The 19,777-nt window shown below is 44.6% G+C and overlaps 1 protein-coding gene across 1 annotated transcript in view; it reads right to left on the bottom strand.

The window, feature by feature from the left end:
* Positions 1-13,985, bottom strand: part of LOC120990737 (saccharopine dehydrogenase-like oxidoreductase) — a 44,417-nt gene extending 30,432 nt beyond the window's left edge. Inside the window, exon 1 of the mRNA XM_040419645.1 lies at positions 13,939-13,985. Coding sequence (XP_040275579.1) covers positions 13,939-13,962 — 24 coding nt within the window. The 5' untranslated portion in view covers positions 13,963-13,985. The remainder of the gene's footprint in view (positions 1-13,938) is intronic.
* Between the last annotated feature and the right edge of the window lie 5,792 nt (positions 13,986-19,777).

Here is a 19,777-nt window from a genome sequence, read left to right as displayed (position 1 = left end):
GGAATCACTGGAGTTGTGTATAGGGACTATGGCCGTCATTTATTAAGACCGGCGTTTAAGACGCTGGCCTCTACTAGGGTTGCACCAGGTATCGAATTATCAATACCCAATCGATACTTTTGTACCGGTATCGACTCGATAACGAGATTTGCCTTTTACTGATGCTAGACTGCGCAAGCCTAGTATCACAGAACATGGAGCACGCTGCTCTCAGCGTGCGCCATGTTCCCTCAGCAGCACAAGAGATAAGGAAGCAGTCCCTCCCTTCCCCCTTGGCTGCTGCTGCCGCTGCCACCAGTGAGAGCAGAGAGGGGGGGAGGAGGGGCTGTAGCCACTGCGCCACCAATGAAGATAATTAACGCTTAATACAGATACAGGAGGCGGGTGCCGGCGGCAGAATCACATAGCCGGCACCCGGCCTCTATGACGTTAATTATCTTAATTGGCGGCGCAGTGCGCCCTCCCCCCACCATTAAAAACATTGGTGATGTAGTCCGCCCCCCCAACCCCCCCAGTATTATAATCATTGGTGGCAGTGGCCATAGTGTCCCCTCTTCATTGGTAGTACAGTGGCAGCTTCTGATCGGAGCCCCAGCAGTGTAATTTTGGGGCTCCGATCAGTTACCATGGCAGCCAGGATGCTACTGAAGCCCTGGCTGCCATGGTAAGCTCCCTGCTGTTGTGTGCACAAAGCACAGGGCAGCAGGGAGAGTGTAAAGTACCTATTCACCCTAATAGATCTCTATTAGGGTGACTAGGACAAGGGATTAAAAGATCCCAGGTTCTAGCTCCTAAGGAGGATAATAGTTATTAAATAAAAAGTAAAAAAATAAAAAAAGTTTACAAAAAAAACATTAAGGAATAAAACCAGGATTAACGATATGTAGATATTTATATGTGCCCATTAGTCTTCATGCAGTGTTTACAATAATCCCTCTGTTTATGCTCTGTGTGCTTTATATTCTTATAAAAAGTGATCTTATTCATATGTAAATCACCTCTGTCAGGAGCCCAAGGGGTGCACCCATCAGGAGCCCAGCCGCGCCCATCGATCCGGAGCCCAGCACCGCCTACTACTTAATTTATTCACTGCACTATCCTGACGTCATGTAATCTCTGCTCCGTAGTCTCGCGCAGGCGCAGTGGACACTGTAGTCTGCACCCGTGCGGACTACTCCGGCTTCCACTTGTCCACTGCACATGCGCCAGCTTCCTGCGCACCCAGATCGGACCGGAAAAGACTCTCTCTGCTCAAGGCGGTCCTAGGCAGAGGAATCTTCTGGCAGCAAGCGTTCCTTTCACAATTTTCAGAGAGGGAGGCAGGAAGCCGACGCATGCGCAGTGGACAATTGGAAGCCGGTGCCAGTAGTCCGCACGGGCACAGACTACAGTGTCCACTGCGCCTGCACAAGACTACGGAGCAGAGATTACATGACGTCAGGATAGTGCAGTGAATAAATTAAGTAGTAGGCGGTGCTGGGCTCCGGATCAATGGGCGCGGCTGGGCTCCAGGAGATCGTCAGACAACCCCTTGGGTTCCTGACAGAGGTGATTTACATATGAATAAGATCGCTTTTTATAAGAATATAAGGCACACAGAGCATAAACAGAGGGATTATTGTAAACACTGCATGAAGACTAATGGGAACATATAAATATCTACATATCGTTAATCCTGGTGACAGATTCCCTTTAAGTATAATCACTCCCTTTACTAATTTTACATATAAAATATATAAATAATAAATAAAAAAACATATTACATATCTCCACGTCCGAAAAGTCCAAACTATTAAAATATTAAAAAAATCTATGTGGTGAACGCAGTAACAGAAAAAAAAAAGAAATAAAAACTTGTCCCCCCCAAAAAATAGGATAGGACTGTTCGATTATGGGTAGGACATTCCATAAAATGCGGAATGCAAGTGGATTTTTGGGGTGTTATTTTTTTCGCGTGGTATCGAATATCGCAACATTTTTTTATGGTGTCAAAATCAAATTAAAATTTTGGTATCGTGACAACCCTAGTCTCTACATAGACAATTGTATCCATAGACAATTCTAAACGTAACACAGCTTCCTTGCTGGCTTAAATTAAGACAATTTTCTACACCTAAAACAGGCGTAGAAAATGATGAATAAGACGGACCTGCCGGCCTATCCCCTTCCCTGCCCCCTTTTTTTAGACCTGGCGTGAGCAGGGAAAAGTGCAGATTACAGTGCAAATAACCTTTGTGCCACAATCTGCGCCAGAAATACGCCTAAGGCTACTTTCACACTTGCGGCAGAGACATCCGGCAAGCAGTTCCGTCGCCGGAACTGCCTGCCGGATCAGGCAAAATGTATGCTAACTGATGGCATTAGTAAGACTGATCAGGATCCTGATCAGTCTTAAAAATGCCTGATCAGTCTAAAAAATGCATTGAAATGCCGGATCCGTCTTTCCGGTGTCATCCGGCAAAAACGGATCCGGCATTTATTTTTTCACCTTTTTTTCAGTCTGCGCATGCGCATACCGGAAGGACGGATCCGGCATTCCGGTATTCTGAATGCCGGATCCGGCACTAATACATTCCTACGGGAAAAAATGCCTGATCCGGCGTTCAGGCAAGTCTTCAGTTTTTTTAGCCGGAGATAAAACCGTAGCATGCTACGGTTTTCTCTTTTGCCTGATCAGTCAAAACGACTGAACTGAAGACATCCTGATGCAAACTGAACGGATTACTCTCCATTCAGAATGCATGGGGACATACCTGATCAGTTCTTTTCCGGTATAGAGCCCCTGTGACGGAACTCTATGCCGGAAAAGAACAACGCAAGTGTGAAAGTAGCCTAATATAGGCATATATCTGTTTAAAATCTCTTTTTATTAGACAAACAAAGATCAAAATTCAGTATAAAAGTACAATGTTGCGTGAATCACATCGTAATGAAAGCATGGCATAAATCATCAAAGGAATCTCAAAGGTTTCCCGAAAGAGCACCTCGCATCTCGTAATTCTAAGTAGTCCCGGGCTGCAGGGAGTTCAGGTAGCTAGTTCTGTAATGTAGCCAGGGCTGCCAAAGCTGCAGAAAACGGTCTCTACTATGATTTGTGGTCATGGCTACGGCAGAGAGCTAGTGCCCCGAACGTGCCGAGACCTGAGAGAGGAAACCAACCTGCCTAAACTAATATGGCTGGAGAGGTGCCCTTAGCCATGCCGCGGGTAAGCCTAAAAGGGGGCATACCCTGAGGAGTATGGAAAGAAAAGGGGAGGGAGGGTGGGGCACCGCAAACGCCCGCACATGAGGAGAGGGTGTGCCTCCTTTAAGAGCGCCTACGCCCCTCCCACAAATGCAGGCTGACATGTCAGCCTTAAGCTACATGTCCATCCGATCAGTTCCTCCATTTGGCACATCTGGTGGACCCTATCCCTCCACATGTCTAAGGTCGGTGGATCTACTGACCTCCATTTAACAGGGATCAGAAGTTTAGCGGCCATAAGCAAGTGTGTGGTCAGATTATTTTTCCCCGGACGAAAGGCTGGGGTGGGCAGCCAAAGTAATACTAACTGGGCTGTGAGCTTTAGGGACGTGTTGCATATCGTGTTGATGGTACGTTCCACCTCTGCCCAAAAGTGACGAATGACTGGACAGGACCACCAAATATGAGAAATGGAGCCAGTAGCAATATTGCATCGCCAACACAAATCTGTGGGAAGTAGCTGAATTTTGTAAAGAAATTCAGGGGTCCTATACCACCTAAACGCTACCTTTACAGAGTTTTCTTGTATTTTTATACATTTAGAAAAATCGTGTGAGCACTTTTGGATCCATTTCCTGTCGGCTTCATTTAATGTGAGGTGTAGTTCCCTCTCCCAGTCGGCAACCCATGGCGGCAAATTGGAGTCCCTGGCATTGAGAATTTGTCTATACAGTGGGATGCTAAAGTTTGGGCAACCTTGTTAATCGTCATGATTTTCCTGTATAAATCATTGGTTGTTACGATAAAAAATTTCAGTTAAATATATCATATAGGAGACACACACAGTGATATTTGAGAAGTGAAATTAAGTTTATTGGATTTACAGAAAGTGTGCTATAATTGTTTAAACAAAATTAGGCAGGTGCATAAATTTGGGCACTGTTGTCATTTTATTGATTCCAAAACCTTTAGAATTAATTATTGGAACTCAAATTGGCTTGGTAAGCTCAGTGACCCCTGACCTACATACACAGGTGAAGCCAATTATGAGAAAGAGTATTTAAGGGGGTCAATTGTAAGTTTCCCTCCTCTTTTAATTTTCTCTGAAGAGTAGCAACATGGGGGTCTCAAAACAACTCTCAAATGACCTGAAGACAAAGATTGTTCACCATCATGGTTTAGGGGAAGGATACAGAAAGCTGTCTCAGAGATTTCACCTGTCTGTTTCCACAGTTAGGAACATATTGAGGAAATGGAAGACCACAGGCTCAGTTCAAGTTAAGGCTCGAAGTGGCAGACCAAGAAAAATCTCGGATAGACAGAAGCGACGAATGGTGAGAACAGTCAGAGTCAACCCACAGACCAGCACCAAAGACCTACAACATCATCTTGCTGCAGATGGAGTCACTGTGCATCATTCAACCATTCGGCGCACTTTACACAAGGAGATGCTGTATGCGAGAGTGATGCAGAGGAAGCCTTTTCTCCGCCCACAGCACAAAACGTTACGCTTGAGGTGGGCTAAAGCACATTTGGACAAGCCAGCTTCATTTTGTAATAAGGTGCTGTGGACTGATGAAACTAAAATTTAGTTATTTGGCCATAACAAGGGGCGTTATGCATGGAGGAAAAAGAACACAGCATTCCAAGAAAAACACCTGCTACCTACAGTAAAATATGGTGGTGGTTCCATCATGCTGTGGGGCTGTGTGGCCAGTGCAGGGACTGGGAATCTTGTCAAAGTTGAGGGATGCATGGATTCCACTCAGTATCAGCAGATTCTGGAGACCAATGTCCAGGAATCAGTGACAAAGCTGAAGCTACGCCGGGGCTGGATCTTTCAACAAGACAACGACCCTAAACACTGCTCAAAATCCACTAAGGCATTTATGCAGAGGAACAAGTACAACGTTCTGGAATGGCCATCTCAGTCCCCAGACCTGAATATAATTGAAAATCTGTGGTGTGACTTAAAGAGAGCTGTCCATGCTTGGAAGCCATCAAACCTGAATGAACTAAAGATGTTTTGTAAAGAGGAATGGTCCAAAATACCTTCAACCAGAATCCAGACTCTCATTGGAACCTACAGGAAGCGTTTAGAGGCTGTAATTTCTGCAAAAGGAGGATCTACTAAATATTTATTTCATTTCTTTTTTGTGGTGCCCAAATTTACGCACCTGCCTAATTTTGTTTAAACAATTATAGCACACTTTCTGTAAATCCAATAAACTTAATTTCACTTCTCAAATATCACTGTGTGTGTCTCCTATATGATATATATTTAACTGACATTTTTTATCGTAACAACCAACGATTTATACAGGAAAATCATGACGATTAACAAGGTTGCCCAAACTTTCGCATCCCACTGTATATAAGGGTGGTGCATTTGTAGGGCAGACGTGGGAGTAGAACAAAGTTCTCCAGCCACGTCGGGTCTGCTAAAGGGACATACTTGGAGGACCTGAACTGTCTGCAGATGGTCTCAAAATCATTCCTCTGGATAAAAATTTTCCCAGGTTCTGTATCAACTGAGAGGGTATTGAAAAAATCAGCAGGAGCCTCGAGTCCCACCAAGTCTCCTAGTCTGTGATTTGACATTGAGAGCCATACATCAGAGGGATATCTAATTTGGGGGCACATAAGAACAGGTAAAACTGAGATAGGGGCCAAAGGAGAGATCCTAGTTTGCCCCGAATTAAGTTCCCTTGATTTGTGGCAGGCATGTAGCATTCCCCTGGTAAATTCACTATCAATTTTGGTCCCTTCCCCGGCTTTCCCAGGCAGCCACAACCTATGGAATGAGTCTTTGCCCAAGAGGGCTAATTCCAAATCAACATGCATACAATGAGACTCCTGTCTGGTCAGTGTAAGCCACCTTTCTAAATTAATGGCCTGTATAAAGGTTGGAATATCCGGGAGAGAAATGCCTTCTTGTTTTTTCCTGCGAGAGAGCAAGGGGAGGGACATTCTAGGGTGACCTCCATTCCAGAGATATTTACTCATAATGGATTGTACTTTATTTATAAAGTTACCAGGAATTAATATGGGGAGGGCTCTAAGGGTGTACATAAGCAATGGAAGAATATAGGTGGTCAAGACATTTTTCCTGCCTAGCCAGGTGAGAAACGGCGAGGAGCTTTTTGAGAGTAAAGGAGGGAAATTGAGATTAAATAAGAGTTTGGGGTCTATTGGGATCATGTCACCCAGATATTTGATTGCCTGTGGAGGCCATTTAAATGGGGTGAGGGCCTTGACCCTATTACGCAAAGCAGGCGATGGAGAAATACCCAAGGCTTCCGACTTATCAAAGTTTATCTTGAAATTTGAGAGTTTTCCAAAGGATTCAAATATCTGCATAACTTCCAATAAAGCCTCCTCAGGATCTGACATCAAAAGCAAAAGGTCATCCGCGAAGGCCGCCATCTTATGGGTAAACTTCCCCAACTTCACACCATTGATCACAGGGGACTGGCGGAATTTTAGAAGTAAGGTCTCTAGGACAAGGACAAACAAGGTAGGGGACAGCGGGGATCCTTGGCGAGTGCCATTTTTGATTTGGAAGGCGCTCAATAGGGTCCCATTGACCATCACTCTCGCAGAAGGTGCCGAATATAAAGTAAAGATGGCTCTGATAAAATCTTCAGGAATGCCAAAAGCACTCAAAGCCCTTTCCATATAGCTCCAACTAACCCTATCGAATGCCTTCTCAGCATCTGTGCCTAGGAGCACAAGGGGGGACTTGGTTTTGATAGCGTGTGAGATCACGTGCACCACTCTACTGATGTTGTGTCTACCCTCTCTGCCCGCCACAAAACCCACTTGCTCTTCACCCACAAGCCCAGGAAGCAACTTCGAGATTCTGTTGTTAAGCAACTTGGCCCACCATTTCAGGTCAGTGTTCAGCAGCGAAATTGGCCTATAATTACCACAAGCCTCTCTATCCTTCCCTTCTTTATGAATAATTGTTATGTGTGCCTCCTAGGCTTGCGGGGTCAGAGAAACACCCTTAAGGAGGAGATTGCAAACATCTGCAAAGTGGGGGATAAGAATCTCCCTAAACCTTTTGTAGTAGGAGATTGGGAACCCATCAGGCCCTGGACTCTTACCCGAAGGAATAGAGGATAGGACTTGGTCTACTTCTTCCACCGTAAAAGGCAAAAGCAGTCCTCGTATGTCATTTGCGGTAAGCTTCGGGATGTCAATAGAGCCTAAGAACTCTGCAATATGTCTATCAAGCTGCTGACCATTGAGGGGTGTCGGGAGGTTATACAGAGTCGAATAGAAGGAGCAGAACTCTTGAGCTATCGCGTGGGTATTGATAAGTCGGGAGCCTGAGGTCGATTTGATCGCTGAAATAAAGGATCTGTTCCTTTGGCCCTTCAGAAGGTTAGAGACTGATTTGGAGCCCCTGTTTCCATGTAAATATTGCTTGAAACGTAACGTCTTCAGCGCTCTAGCCGCTTTCACATTTAGCAAGTCAGTAACCTCGTACCTCTATCGTTTAAGTGATTCTAAGACCTCGTCTGATCTCGCCCGTTTGTGCAAGGTTTCAAGTGTGGAGATCTGTTGAAGGAGGGAGTCTAGTTGTTTCTGCCTATTTCTCTTAACTCTGGAGCCCAAACTAATGAGCTCCCCTCTAACCACCACCTTATGTGCTTCCCATAAGGTCGTCCCGCTAGCTAGACCTCTGGCATTTTCCCTAAAGTAATTTTTGAGACATTGATCTACCACCCGCCTGTGCGAGTCGTCCTCCAGAAGCGTCTCGTTCAATCTCCAGACCCAGGATTTCAGAGGGACAGCATGCAATCTCACCTTCACACTCACTGGCGCATGATCGGAAACAACTATGTTCCCAATGCTAGCCTCTGAAACTGAGGGCAGCAATTGGTTAGTTAAAAAAAGATAATCAAGACGTTGATATGTGTTATGCGTCTGCGAGTGGAAGGTGTAGTCCTTTTCCTCTGGGTGTAGAATGCGCCAGACGTCCGAAACCCCGAGATCTGTGAGTGTGAGAAGAAGCCTTCTCATTTGCTTTTTGGAGGGAGGACGGCCTATAGAGGTCGAGTCTTTAGAAGAATCATGTGTGAGATTGAGGTCTCCTCCTAGGACAAGGTGTCCTTCCCTAAAGGTCTTCAGAACCTCAAGAGTGCGGAGTATCCAGGTGAACCGCCCACTATTCGGAGCGTAGAGATTAACTAATGTGCACATGGAATTCGCTACCTTGCCTTTCAAAAATAGGTAACGGCCATCAGGGTCTACCAGTCTAGACACCAAAGTGAAGGGGAAATTCTGCCCAAAGCCTATTGAAACCCCTCTGGCTGCCGAGGAGTACACGGCATGGTGCCACACAAGGAAAGTTTTACTTATTACGTTAGGCACGTGTAGGTGCTTGAAGTGGGTCTCTTGTAAAAGAACCAAGTCAGCCCCTTCTTTACGGAGCAGATGGTAAATTTGACTCCTCTTTTGCGGTGTGTTCATGCCATTTACATTAAATGACACAACCTTTAAATCAGACATGGTGACATTTTGTAAATCTGCTGTGAAGGACTGATCAGAGGGTGACACAGGGCAACATAAAAACAAAAATACATAAAATGAAATATAAACATTGTGCACTGTAGTAAAATCAACCTACAGTAACTACCTAGAAGGTTGAAGACCTCGGTAGGGGAGGTGGAATTAGTGTGGAAGTACCTAAAAACCAGGCCCCACACACTAAAGCCAACAAAGTGAAGACATATAGTGGACATATATGAAGCAATAAGGAGCTTAAGCATGAAACCCCAGGTGGGGTTGGCGCTCCGCAATTTCAACATACATTTGTCGCTTTAGACTCCAATCACATCTGAATGGAACAAATCTTATGGGCAGCCGCCGGCATGTAATTGAATGAAAAACAGCACAAGAATGATGAGGAGATTGTAGGAGATGAGGAGGGCATAGGAGAGGCATGTGGGAAGGGGGGAGATGTGGAGGCAGAAGGAAGATAAGGATAGAGGATAAGGTGGGTAAGGGTTGTAGCGGCAGTAGATAGAAGCCAGGCGGCCAGTAGAAATAACAGACATAGGAGAGAGAGTGACCCCACAAAAAGGCACTGGGCTAAATAGAACTTGAGTCCTGCCAGATGGAGGTGCGGCCGCACGGTCTCAATGGCGACGAACCTCAGAGTCTCTCTTAATTTCAAAGATCGCTTCCTTATCTTCGGATGGAAGCATTTCAATAGGCCCTTTTTTTCAGCGATTTTTTCTTCTGCGCCAGACGCCATTCCTCCGACTGTGGCAGACTAGGGAGGTCCGGGGTCAGATTGCAGGGGAGCCAAGACGGAATGTCCAGGCCTCAGTTCCCAAGGCCTCCCACACAGGCGGTAAGTCCTCCGGGGTTCTCACAGTATATTGCTTCCCCCCGATCGAAGTACACAAACCGAAAGGGAAGAGCCATCTGACCGGCAGCTTCTTGTCCCTCAATAGCGAGGTAAACGGGCGCAAGTTCCTGCACTTGGCCAATGTGCTTGCCGCCAGGTCCTTAAATAAAAGAACCTTATGCCCATCTAGAGTGGCGTCTCCTTTCTCTCTAGCCGCTCTCAAGACGGCAGCTGTGTCCAGAAAGTTCATCAGGGCACATACAATGTCTCTAGGTGGTTCTCCCGCGGCAGATTTGGGCCTGAGAGCTCTATGGGCTCTTTCGATAGTAATGGCGGCAGCCTGGTCCTCGCCCACCAAGGTGGCAAATAGGCGTCGGACCGTGTCCGTCAGGTCTTCAGCCTGCACTGATTCGGGTATACCCCGCAGCCGAACATTTTTCCTTCGACCCCTGTTTTCCTGGTCCTCCAGGTTAAAGAAGGCTGTATTAATCATTTTAGACATGGCCGTTAGATGATCGTAAACTCCCTTCTTGTGCTGGATAAGGAGGTCATGGCTGTCCTCTAGGTGTTCTACCCGATGGCCGAGCTGTTGAAACTCGGACTTGATGTCTGAAAGTTCTTTCATGACCGGTGAGAGGGCTTAGGCCAAAGATTGCTGCAAGAAGCCGCGGGTGAGAGGGAGGGAGTCCGTTTCACCTCCGGTATATGTTTCAGCATCTGAGCTATCGGTCTCTGAGTCAGCTCCTTCTCTCTCGGAGTTGATTCGCGCCTCGCGCGCCATCTTGCCTCCATCAGGGTGCGAGGAGGATCTCCTATTAAGGTATTTTGTCAGGTCACCCTGCGTCTTTTTCGTCTTCAGGGTGTTCCCTGATGGACCCTCTTTGTCTCGCAAGGTTTTCCCCATCTTGGATCTGTGTCCACTCGATTAAAAGCTAATGAAGCTGGGTTAGTGGTGAGGAGCTCCGGCACACACGTCCTACACCATGGTTTGCTGGCTCCGCCCCCTATAGGCATATATCTGATAGTAAATGACCCCCTATGTTCTATGCAGGGGAGGGAAACAGGAGCAGGGGTTAACAAGAGCTGAATGCACTGCACTCATGGGAGATGCAGGTGCTTGACTGTCACATGTGATGAGCTGCTGCCCAACCACAGAAAGTAAAGAAATAAACAGCTGCAGAAAAGTGGGTAAGGGTGAAAATTACACTAGTGAGCAGAATTTCTTGCATTGTCACAGTTAAAACAATGGAATGCATATTTTTTTGTTAATTTGTGGGATAACACCTTTAAAGGGGTTGTTTCACTTCAGTAAGTGGCATTTATCATATAGAGAAAGTTAATACAAGCCACTTACAAATGTATTGTATCTCTGATCTCCTGACCTCATAAAAACAAATTTAAGCCAAATCATATTAGTTTGATAAGAGTTTAGCTATGATAATCACATTCGCTGCCAATTTTACAACTTTTACAGGGTATCATAAAACCATCACTTACAAAGTATGTTGGTGGTTATTTACAAAACTTGTATGCCAGTTTTCTGTTGTACAAAGTCTAAATTTTTTGCACAATCATTTTACAACTTATCACGTTTCTAGATGCTCTCTGCTCTTTAAAACAAAAAAGGTGGTGCCTAACAAGGTGGCACATTTACTAAAACATGGCAGAAATCTGATGCAAATTATAACCTAATCTATGTGAGCCCTTAGCTGAAGTAGATTTCAGTTTCTGGTGCAATTTTATTAAGATGCCTACACCTCTTAATACATTTACCACCTCTTACTCATGGCCGGACTGGCCTACCGGGATACCGGGAAATTTCCCGGTAGGCCGCCGGCCCTGGGGCCGCTTTAAGATGTGCCTGCACTTTTTCGGCGGCCGGCGGGCCGAATCCGAAAGCTAGTATCTGATGTAGTGGTGGCCGATGGGTGGAGCTGAGCAGGCCGGCCGGCCTCCGTGGGAGCGGCACTGCTCCCTCCGACCACCTGGTATCGCTGTGAGCGGCAGCCCGTGATCCTCCTGGCCCGGCCTGGCTGGCTGTCCTGTGTGTGGCCGCCCCTCTCTTCCTGCAAGTGGCCTCAGGCTCCCGCCGCCTCACCAGATTGAATATGCCGGGCCCAGGCCGCAGACTGGAAGCAGAGCCCGACCCCTGTGTATGCCGCCGTCACCGATGTAAACAGCCCTGGGGGTAAGAAGGGGCCAGGCTGTGCCCACATGTGACTGTGCAGGCTGTCAGGGTTATGTAGTGTATATTATTTACATACAGTCTTATAAATTATAAGACTGTATGTACACTAATATACACTACATAACCCTGACAGCCTGCACAGTCACATGTGGGCACAGCCCTGGCATCCAATACATATCACAGAGAGCTATACTGTGCATTATAAGCTATACTTCACAGTATAGCTCTCTGTGACATGTATTGGATGCCAGGGCTGTGCCCACATGTGACTGTGCAGGCTGTCAGGGTTATGTAGTGTATATTAGTGTACATACAGTCTCCAGTTTACAGGAATCTCCAGGAGTGGCATCAGCTGGGCAGATCAGCTTCTAGGATCTGGGCTCTATGGGCACTCTGTAGCCCTCACATGCTTCTTTATGCATCACAGCAAGGAGATTGGGGCAGTTGACAGCAGGGCCGCTCTGGCTGGAGGTAGCACTTTGTGAAAGGTTGTCACACAGGTTGTCAGGGGCTGGGAGTGGAGAACATATTGGTGTGTAACCTGGTGTCACTGTGCTGTACAAAGGATCTGCTGGGCATGGTGCCTCCACAGAGGGCAGGGAATCAGATTGACTGAGGAGGGCTTTTACTTTGGAGAAGAATATGTGGCTTCATGTGACAGAGCAGATGAATCGCACAGAAGAGTGTGTGGATGAGGATACGTTGTGTCTCCAGGAGCTCTGCCGCTGACATCTCCAAGTGACAGACACTGCTGGACCCCCCTGGCACCCTGCACACAGAGCCTTCCTGTATGTATGGCTGGTGCCAACTTGTGATCAGATCTGAAGCAGGGTCAAATGTTCGGTTGACTGGGAATGCCAATTCCTACTAATTTTCCCGTTTTACTTTTCCTGTTTGTTGAAAATGCGCTCCATGCAGGAAAACAATGCAGACGCCACACAGGTCATCTTATTTCAAAATAAATTGGGGGTATATACCGTATAGAGCAACCATCCCACTGTCCCTTACTTCCGCTGACGAAGCCATTCGGAAAAAACGTGTTGGGTAGGTGAGGGACACTGGTATGGGAGATGTGATTATACTCTGTGAATTGGTAAGCCCTCTTCAGGCGTTTTTGGCTCTCCTCTATATTACTGTTTTGCGATCTTACTGCTATAGATTTGACATACTATACTACACATTTTTATGTGTGATTTTACAATGATTGATGAGTTGTTGTTTTTTTGTGCAGCTTGTAGTGGAGAAAATATTGTTAGGTCAGCACTACTCACTGGTATCCCAGCTTTCCAATTCGTGGTGGTGCCTGCAGCGTTGGATCCCGGTCTGTGGGTTCCCGTGGTAAGTAACAACAGAAGAAGCCGCGGCACTCAGAAGGATAAATTACAATTTCTTTATTTCACCTCTTGTGGCAACGTTTCGACCAAAAGGTCTTTATCAAGCACCTTGATAAAGACCTTTTGGTCGAAACGTTGCCACAAGAGGTGAAATAAAGAAATTGGAATTTATCCTTCTGAGTGCCGCGGCTTCTTCTGTTGTTGCTTGTAGTGGAGATCCATTTATTTTTCTCTTCCCTTTTTCAAGTATTTTACCACGCAATATATGTGTGACTAGTTGGAAGACATCCTTGCTGTGCTTACCTTGTATACCTATTATATTTAGTCTCATCTCATCTCTTTTACTTTCTCATGTCTCACTAAAATGGTGGGGACTTCATTGTATATGTTTTTATATACGTGTATTTAATAAAGTGATCTTTTCGCTAACAAGTTGGTTGTTTGTGGTTTATAACATGGCTATACACTATATCTATGTAGGTATTATGTAATTCCGTGTGGCCCTACTTGGTCGTCATATAGGTTTTGTTTTTTCCTGTTTGTTGTACAAGGGCCCACATTTACCAATGTGAGGGCTCCTGGAGACCGGTGTAAATGTGGCACAATTTGGACCTTTAGGTTTAGAAAAACAGAGTACTGGAAAAGGTGTGTGGATTTGGGGGAAATAGGCATGAGCAATTCTGGTATTAAATTCTGTCTGAAACTAAACAAACCTATAAATAGTTGGTATAAAGTTATACAACAGCGTATATCCCTGCACCCAATTTGTCATCCAGCCAGAGCCGCTGTAATACGTTTGTCGCATGTCTAGACGGCCTGTGTACGTTTACGCCATCTATAGGATTATAAAGAAATCAATGAAACTAACCTCTGGTCCAGACTTGAAAGCCATAATACTTTCTACAGCTGTCAGGGTTCCTGAGAATTAGAAAAAAAAATCCTTACATTTCTTTGCAATCATCCACATTCCACTGATCATGAAAGAAATGTACACGGTAAAATAAAATCTACAGATCGCCTGAAAAAAATGAGCCTCAAACAGCTCCATAGTTGGAAATAGAAAAAGTTATGGGGGTCAGCATATTGCAATGCACAGGAAATGCTGTAAAAACGAAACCCATAAAACTTTTCAAATTCCACCCCATTTGGAATTTTTTTCCAGCTTCACATTATGTTGTATGCAATATTAAATTGTGACATTGAAGAAAGTACAACTTGTCCCGCTAAAAACAAGCCCTCATCATGCCTTTGGGAAAGTAGGAAGTGAAAAACAGTAGATCACTATGTTCTCAAAGTCCAGCATTTAACCGGACAAAATAGCATACATGGGTCACCTACAGTATTAGGTTTCTTTTTTTTTTTAGAAAAACAACAATAGAAACTTTATTACAAATAATTATCAGCTAGCTAAAGGGACACTTCCATAGTGATGGACGAACATCTGATGGGATGGTTCGCGAACGCGATCGCTCAAACTCGCTAAAAATTTTGCGAACCACAGGTTTCCATTCATTTTAGTGGCAGGCGAACATGAAAAACCTCCAGGTCATATTTGCAGCCACAAAATACTTACAAGATGCGCACACATAGTCCCACAACATGGACACTGACATACCAGAAGTATTAAGCGAATCTGCGATCGACAAGCATTCTTTTTTTATCGGCGAAATTTCGGCAAAGTATTAATTGCAAGAGCACATGCGCTCGGAAGGCGTGGCCTACAACAATTGGTTTGCACCGACTAGCAATTAGATGGATGCGATGGTTAGAGCAAAGTTCAACGATGAAGAGGAAGAACTCCTGGTGACTGTAAGTAATCTTTCATTAAAGAAGTGTATTTGATTACATTTCCCCTGCATGTCTGAACAATCGCTTTATATGCATAAAGAGTGTTATAAAAAAATCACCAGTGTGACCTTCAGCGAATAAAATTTTTCTTAAGTGCGCAAAACTTCACATTTTATAAGGTCTTACTAGATATTATTGATTTTTGCACTAAGTATTCCTGTGACATCACACCCACTATGTTAGTAGCATATTTGTATGGACAGCAGAGAAATAGATTTGACATGCACATTGCACATCCATTGTCATGTCGCACACTATATTCCGCACACACACACTATATACCGCACACACACACAGTATATACCGCACACACACACTATATACCGCACACACACACTATATACTGCACACACACACACTATATACCGTACACACACATAATATACTGCACACACACTATATACCGCACACACACACACACACTATATACCACACACACATACACAAACACAGTCTATAGATTATAATTTGTGTCCTGTTGGTCAGGACTCAGGAGAAGCTTTCTTTGTCAGACCGCCTGTATTTGCTGGTTCATTTAGAGTTACCCAGGGTGCATCACGGGGAGGCGAACCAGCTGTACACCCCATACCGTAACGTCACTTCACTAGACAGGTATATCTCTGCTTAGCTGGACAATATCTGATAGCTCAGACCCCACCCACATACAGTCGTAATACAATCCCATCTTCTAACAGTAACAGTAAGGCCGCATGCACACAGGCGTGTTTTTTCAGAACTACGGACTGTACAAACCCGGCCTGCCGTCCTGCAGAGTGGACGAGAGCATGGCGTCATTGGTTGCTAACTCGCTATGACGCCGTGCGCTTCTTGCTGCCACCACTGTACAGTAATACACTTGTATAGATCATACAAGTGTACCACAGTACAGCGGTGGTGGCCGGAAGCGCACGTCGTCATATCAACCAATGACGCCGTGCGCTTGTCCACTCTGCAGGACGGGTTTGTACGGTCCGTAGTTTTTAAAAAAACACACCCATGTGCAGGCGGCCTAAATCTAATATTTCCACCTCAAAGCATTAAATACTTTACTTGAGTAGATTATTTTCAATACTATTATTGTTAAAAATTGGGATTATATGCTTGCATTTTTCTCTTGCAGCGGATGTTGGGGCGGGGATATGACCACACCCGGTCCCATGCCGAGAAGCAGACAATTGTGCGGGAGCTGGCCTATGAAATCTGGTGCCAAACGGGTGTAAAACACCGCCGTCTGGCCATTAAAAAAAATGGTCAGACATGAAGAGAAGACAGCCGCGGTTTATAAAAAGAATCCGGGACGAAAAATGCCCAGGTACATACGTAAATAACTTTTATATGTTTTGCCAACACTTTGTAATGTATACAGTGCTAAGCAAAAGTATTCACCCCCTTGACTTCGTTCTTTTTTTTGTTGCATCACCCTCTGGAATTAACATGGATTGTTTGAGGATTTCCATCATGTAATTTGTAGAGCAATGAGCAGTACCGTGGTACGATGGCCAATGTTGCAGTGGGTCAGGATATGTGTATGAAAGTCTATGAGTAGTTTGTGACGCCAATTGCAGCTTGCGCAGGTACTATTGCAGGGCCCTTTAAGATGTTATAACTCACGTACCAGGTGAGGAATGCCAGGGTGGGGATAGTGTCTCTGTATAATGTCAACGGTGTCTCCTACCTTGGTACGGCTGGACTCCTGGATCCTGGCTCACTTGCAATAAAATGAGTGTTGCTAGTAGGAGTAACTGAGGAACTCTGGTTGTAAGGAATGAGATCCAAACTTGAAATAAAGTTCAACTTGTCTTTACTGAATGGCAGCATAATCCATACGAATTACAGCATAGGTCTTGGGTCCCAGCAGGTATTGACAATATGTGGCAGGAATCAATATATATTCTGCTTCTATTCATATGCCTAGTGAATCTGGCAGGTATCTATCTTCTGCTCGGTCTGTCTTCTGCTTGACATGGGCCTGACTAGCTGAGGAGGAATTTGGCTTCTCCTGGACACTGGATAAGTTACTCACAGGAATAGTCCTTCCTGGAGTTCTGGAGTTCTGGAGACGCTGCTTGCTGGTCCACAGTCGAGGCTGAAGGGCTCAGACTGGGAAGAGGGATCCTTGGCCTCAGCCGAGGCTGGATCCTAGGTTTGGATCCCTGTTTCTGGGAGCTCCTACCAACACAGCCTTCCCCTAGCAGGGGGGGCTGGTACACTAACTAGAACTTCCTCCCCTCCCCTGAGGTAGGATGTGGGAGCATTCCACACCTCCTCAAAGAGGGGGGAGCTAGACTGGAATGAACTATTCCAGTCCAGCTATACTAAACTGGCTAAGGTCCTGTTACATACTGCTGCCACCTGCTGGTGTACACATAATATATAAAACAGGCCTAGAAAATACATATACAGAAAAATGCAATGTTAGATTACACAAGATGACAATACTTATACACCTAGCATGATGTAGCAGGGAACTAGAGTTTGATAACATACTCCGGGATGTTAGACCCACAACTTATACCTTCTTTTAAATTGGTTAATTGTAAAGCATACAACAAATAGGACAAAATAACAGAAAAGGTCAATGTGCATAACTATTCACCCCCTAAAGTCAATACTTTGTAGAGCCATCTTTTGCGGCAATCACAGCTTCAAGTCGCTTTGGATAAGTCTCTATGAGCAGTTGCCACATCTTACCACTGGGATTTTTGGCCATTCCTCCTTGCAATACTGATTCAGCTCCTTCCAATTGGATGGTGTGCGCTTGTGAACAGCAATCTTTAAGTCTGACCACAGATTTCCTATTGGATTGAGATCTGGGCTTTGACTAGGCTATTCCAACACATTTATATGTTTACCCTTAAATCACTCAATTGTTGCTTTAGCCGTGTGTTTGGGGTCATTGTCCTGCTGGAAGAAGAACCTCCGTCCTAGCCTCAGATCACGCACAGAGTGGGACAGGTTTTGCTCAAGAATATCCCTGTCCATGTTTACCTCAACTCTGACCAGTTTCCCAGTCCTGGTGGCTGAAAAACATCACCACAGCATGATGGTGCCACCACCATGTTTTGTTGTGGGGATGGTGTTCTTTGGGTGATGTGATGTGTTGGCTTTGTGCCAGACAAGTGACAGACTGAACCATCACTATGTCTGCAGTAGAAGCCTGAGGGCTAGCCTCCTTCCTACGGGCTATGGACCCAGGGCTATGGAGACCCCCACTCTGACCTATCTGGGTTAGAGGGAACTATAACCCATGATTTTTTGGTTGAGTTTATAGGCCTCATCTTTCCTATTCCCCATTAAAGTTGCATGGTGTGAATCCATAAACGCAATAAGGGTTAACTCTGCTCTGAGACTCCCAATGACTGTTAGTTTATTTGTCCCTTTGTTCTTTTGTGTTAGTGATGGGATTAAGAAGTAGCCGACTCTGGTGTACAGAAGTAGATCATCCTATGATACACTGAGGAGATAATCCCATCCCATGGGTCTCCCCTCGCCCTATTGTTTCATCAAGACACTGTGGAAGGGATGTCTTTTTTCATACTGTTAATTTTTTATTGAGTTATGCGTCATAAAGCTGGCAGCCACTGCAATTATATGAGAACCTATAAACGGACACTGAGAACTACTAAGCTATAAAAATATTATTTTATTGACTGCATAGTTAAAAAATACAAAAGAGATGACAGACAAATGCAAAAAGTGAGGTACAATCCTGGGAGAGTTTATAGAGTACAAAACAGTATAATGAAGCAAGTGACCTAAGCACAAGAGCCTATAAAAAAGAGAAAGCTGCTATATAAGATATATATTTAAAAAGATATCCACTATCCATGAGAGTGCAGATAATGTCATCAAATATAAAGTGCATGTGCAAGCTGCAGTATAAGCAGAAAAAACATGGCAACTCTCAGGTGTGAGTCTTTAATTAGATATATATCTATTCAATCAAATGCAGCACCATAGTAAAGTGCATGTGCAAACCACATAAAATTGGCAAAGGGATATATTCGACTTTTGTTCAAGAGGCTCAAAATGCAATAAAACACATCAAATGAGCGGAAAGAATAAGGGTCACATACCGTATCTTGAAAGTAACAAATCCACAGGAAGACCGCACACCCCGATGCGCGTTTCGAAACGGAGATGAAAATGGAGATGAAATTTCTAAATTTCACTTTTTTGGCAGATTTTCCATTTTATTACATTTTTTTCTTTAACACATTGAGGGTTAACAGCCAAACAAAACTCAATATTTATTACCCTGATTCTGCGGTTTACAGAAACACCCCACATGTGGTCGTAAACTGATGTAAGGGCGCACGGCAGGGCGCAGAAGGAAAGGAACGCCGTATGGTGTTTGGAAGGCAGATTTTGCTGGACTGGTTTTAGATGCCATGTCCCATTTAAAGCCCCCCTGATGCACCCATACAGTAGAAACTCCCAAAAAGTGACCCTATTTTGGAAACTAGGGGATAAGGTGCCAGTTTTATTGGTACTATTTTGGGGTACATATGATTTTTAATTGCTCTATATTAAGTTTTTTATGAGGAAAGGTAACTAAAAAATGGCTGTTTTGGCACAGTTTTTTTTTTTTTTTTACAAGATTCATCTGACAGGGTAGATCATGTGCTATTTTTATAGAGCAGGTTGTTACGGACGCAATGATATCAAATATGTCTACTTTCTTTGTTTGTTTCAGTTTTACATAATAAAGCATTTTTGAAAAAGAAATTATGTTTTTGTGTGTCCATTTTCTGAACCCCATATGTTTTTTATTTTTCTGCCGATCGTCTTGTGCAGGGGCTCGTTTTTTGCAGAAAGAGTTGAAGTTTTTATTGGTACCATTTTTGGGTACATAGGAT

Source organism: Bufo bufo, chromosome 2 (assembly GCF_905171765.1).
Source record: "Bufo bufo chromosome 2, aBufBuf1.1, whole genome shotgun sequence".
NCBI classification, from domain to species: Eukaryota; Metazoa; Chordata; class Amphibia; order Anura; family Bufonidae; genus Bufo; species Bufo bufo.
This window is presented reverse-complemented; position numbering and strand designations above follow the sequence as displayed.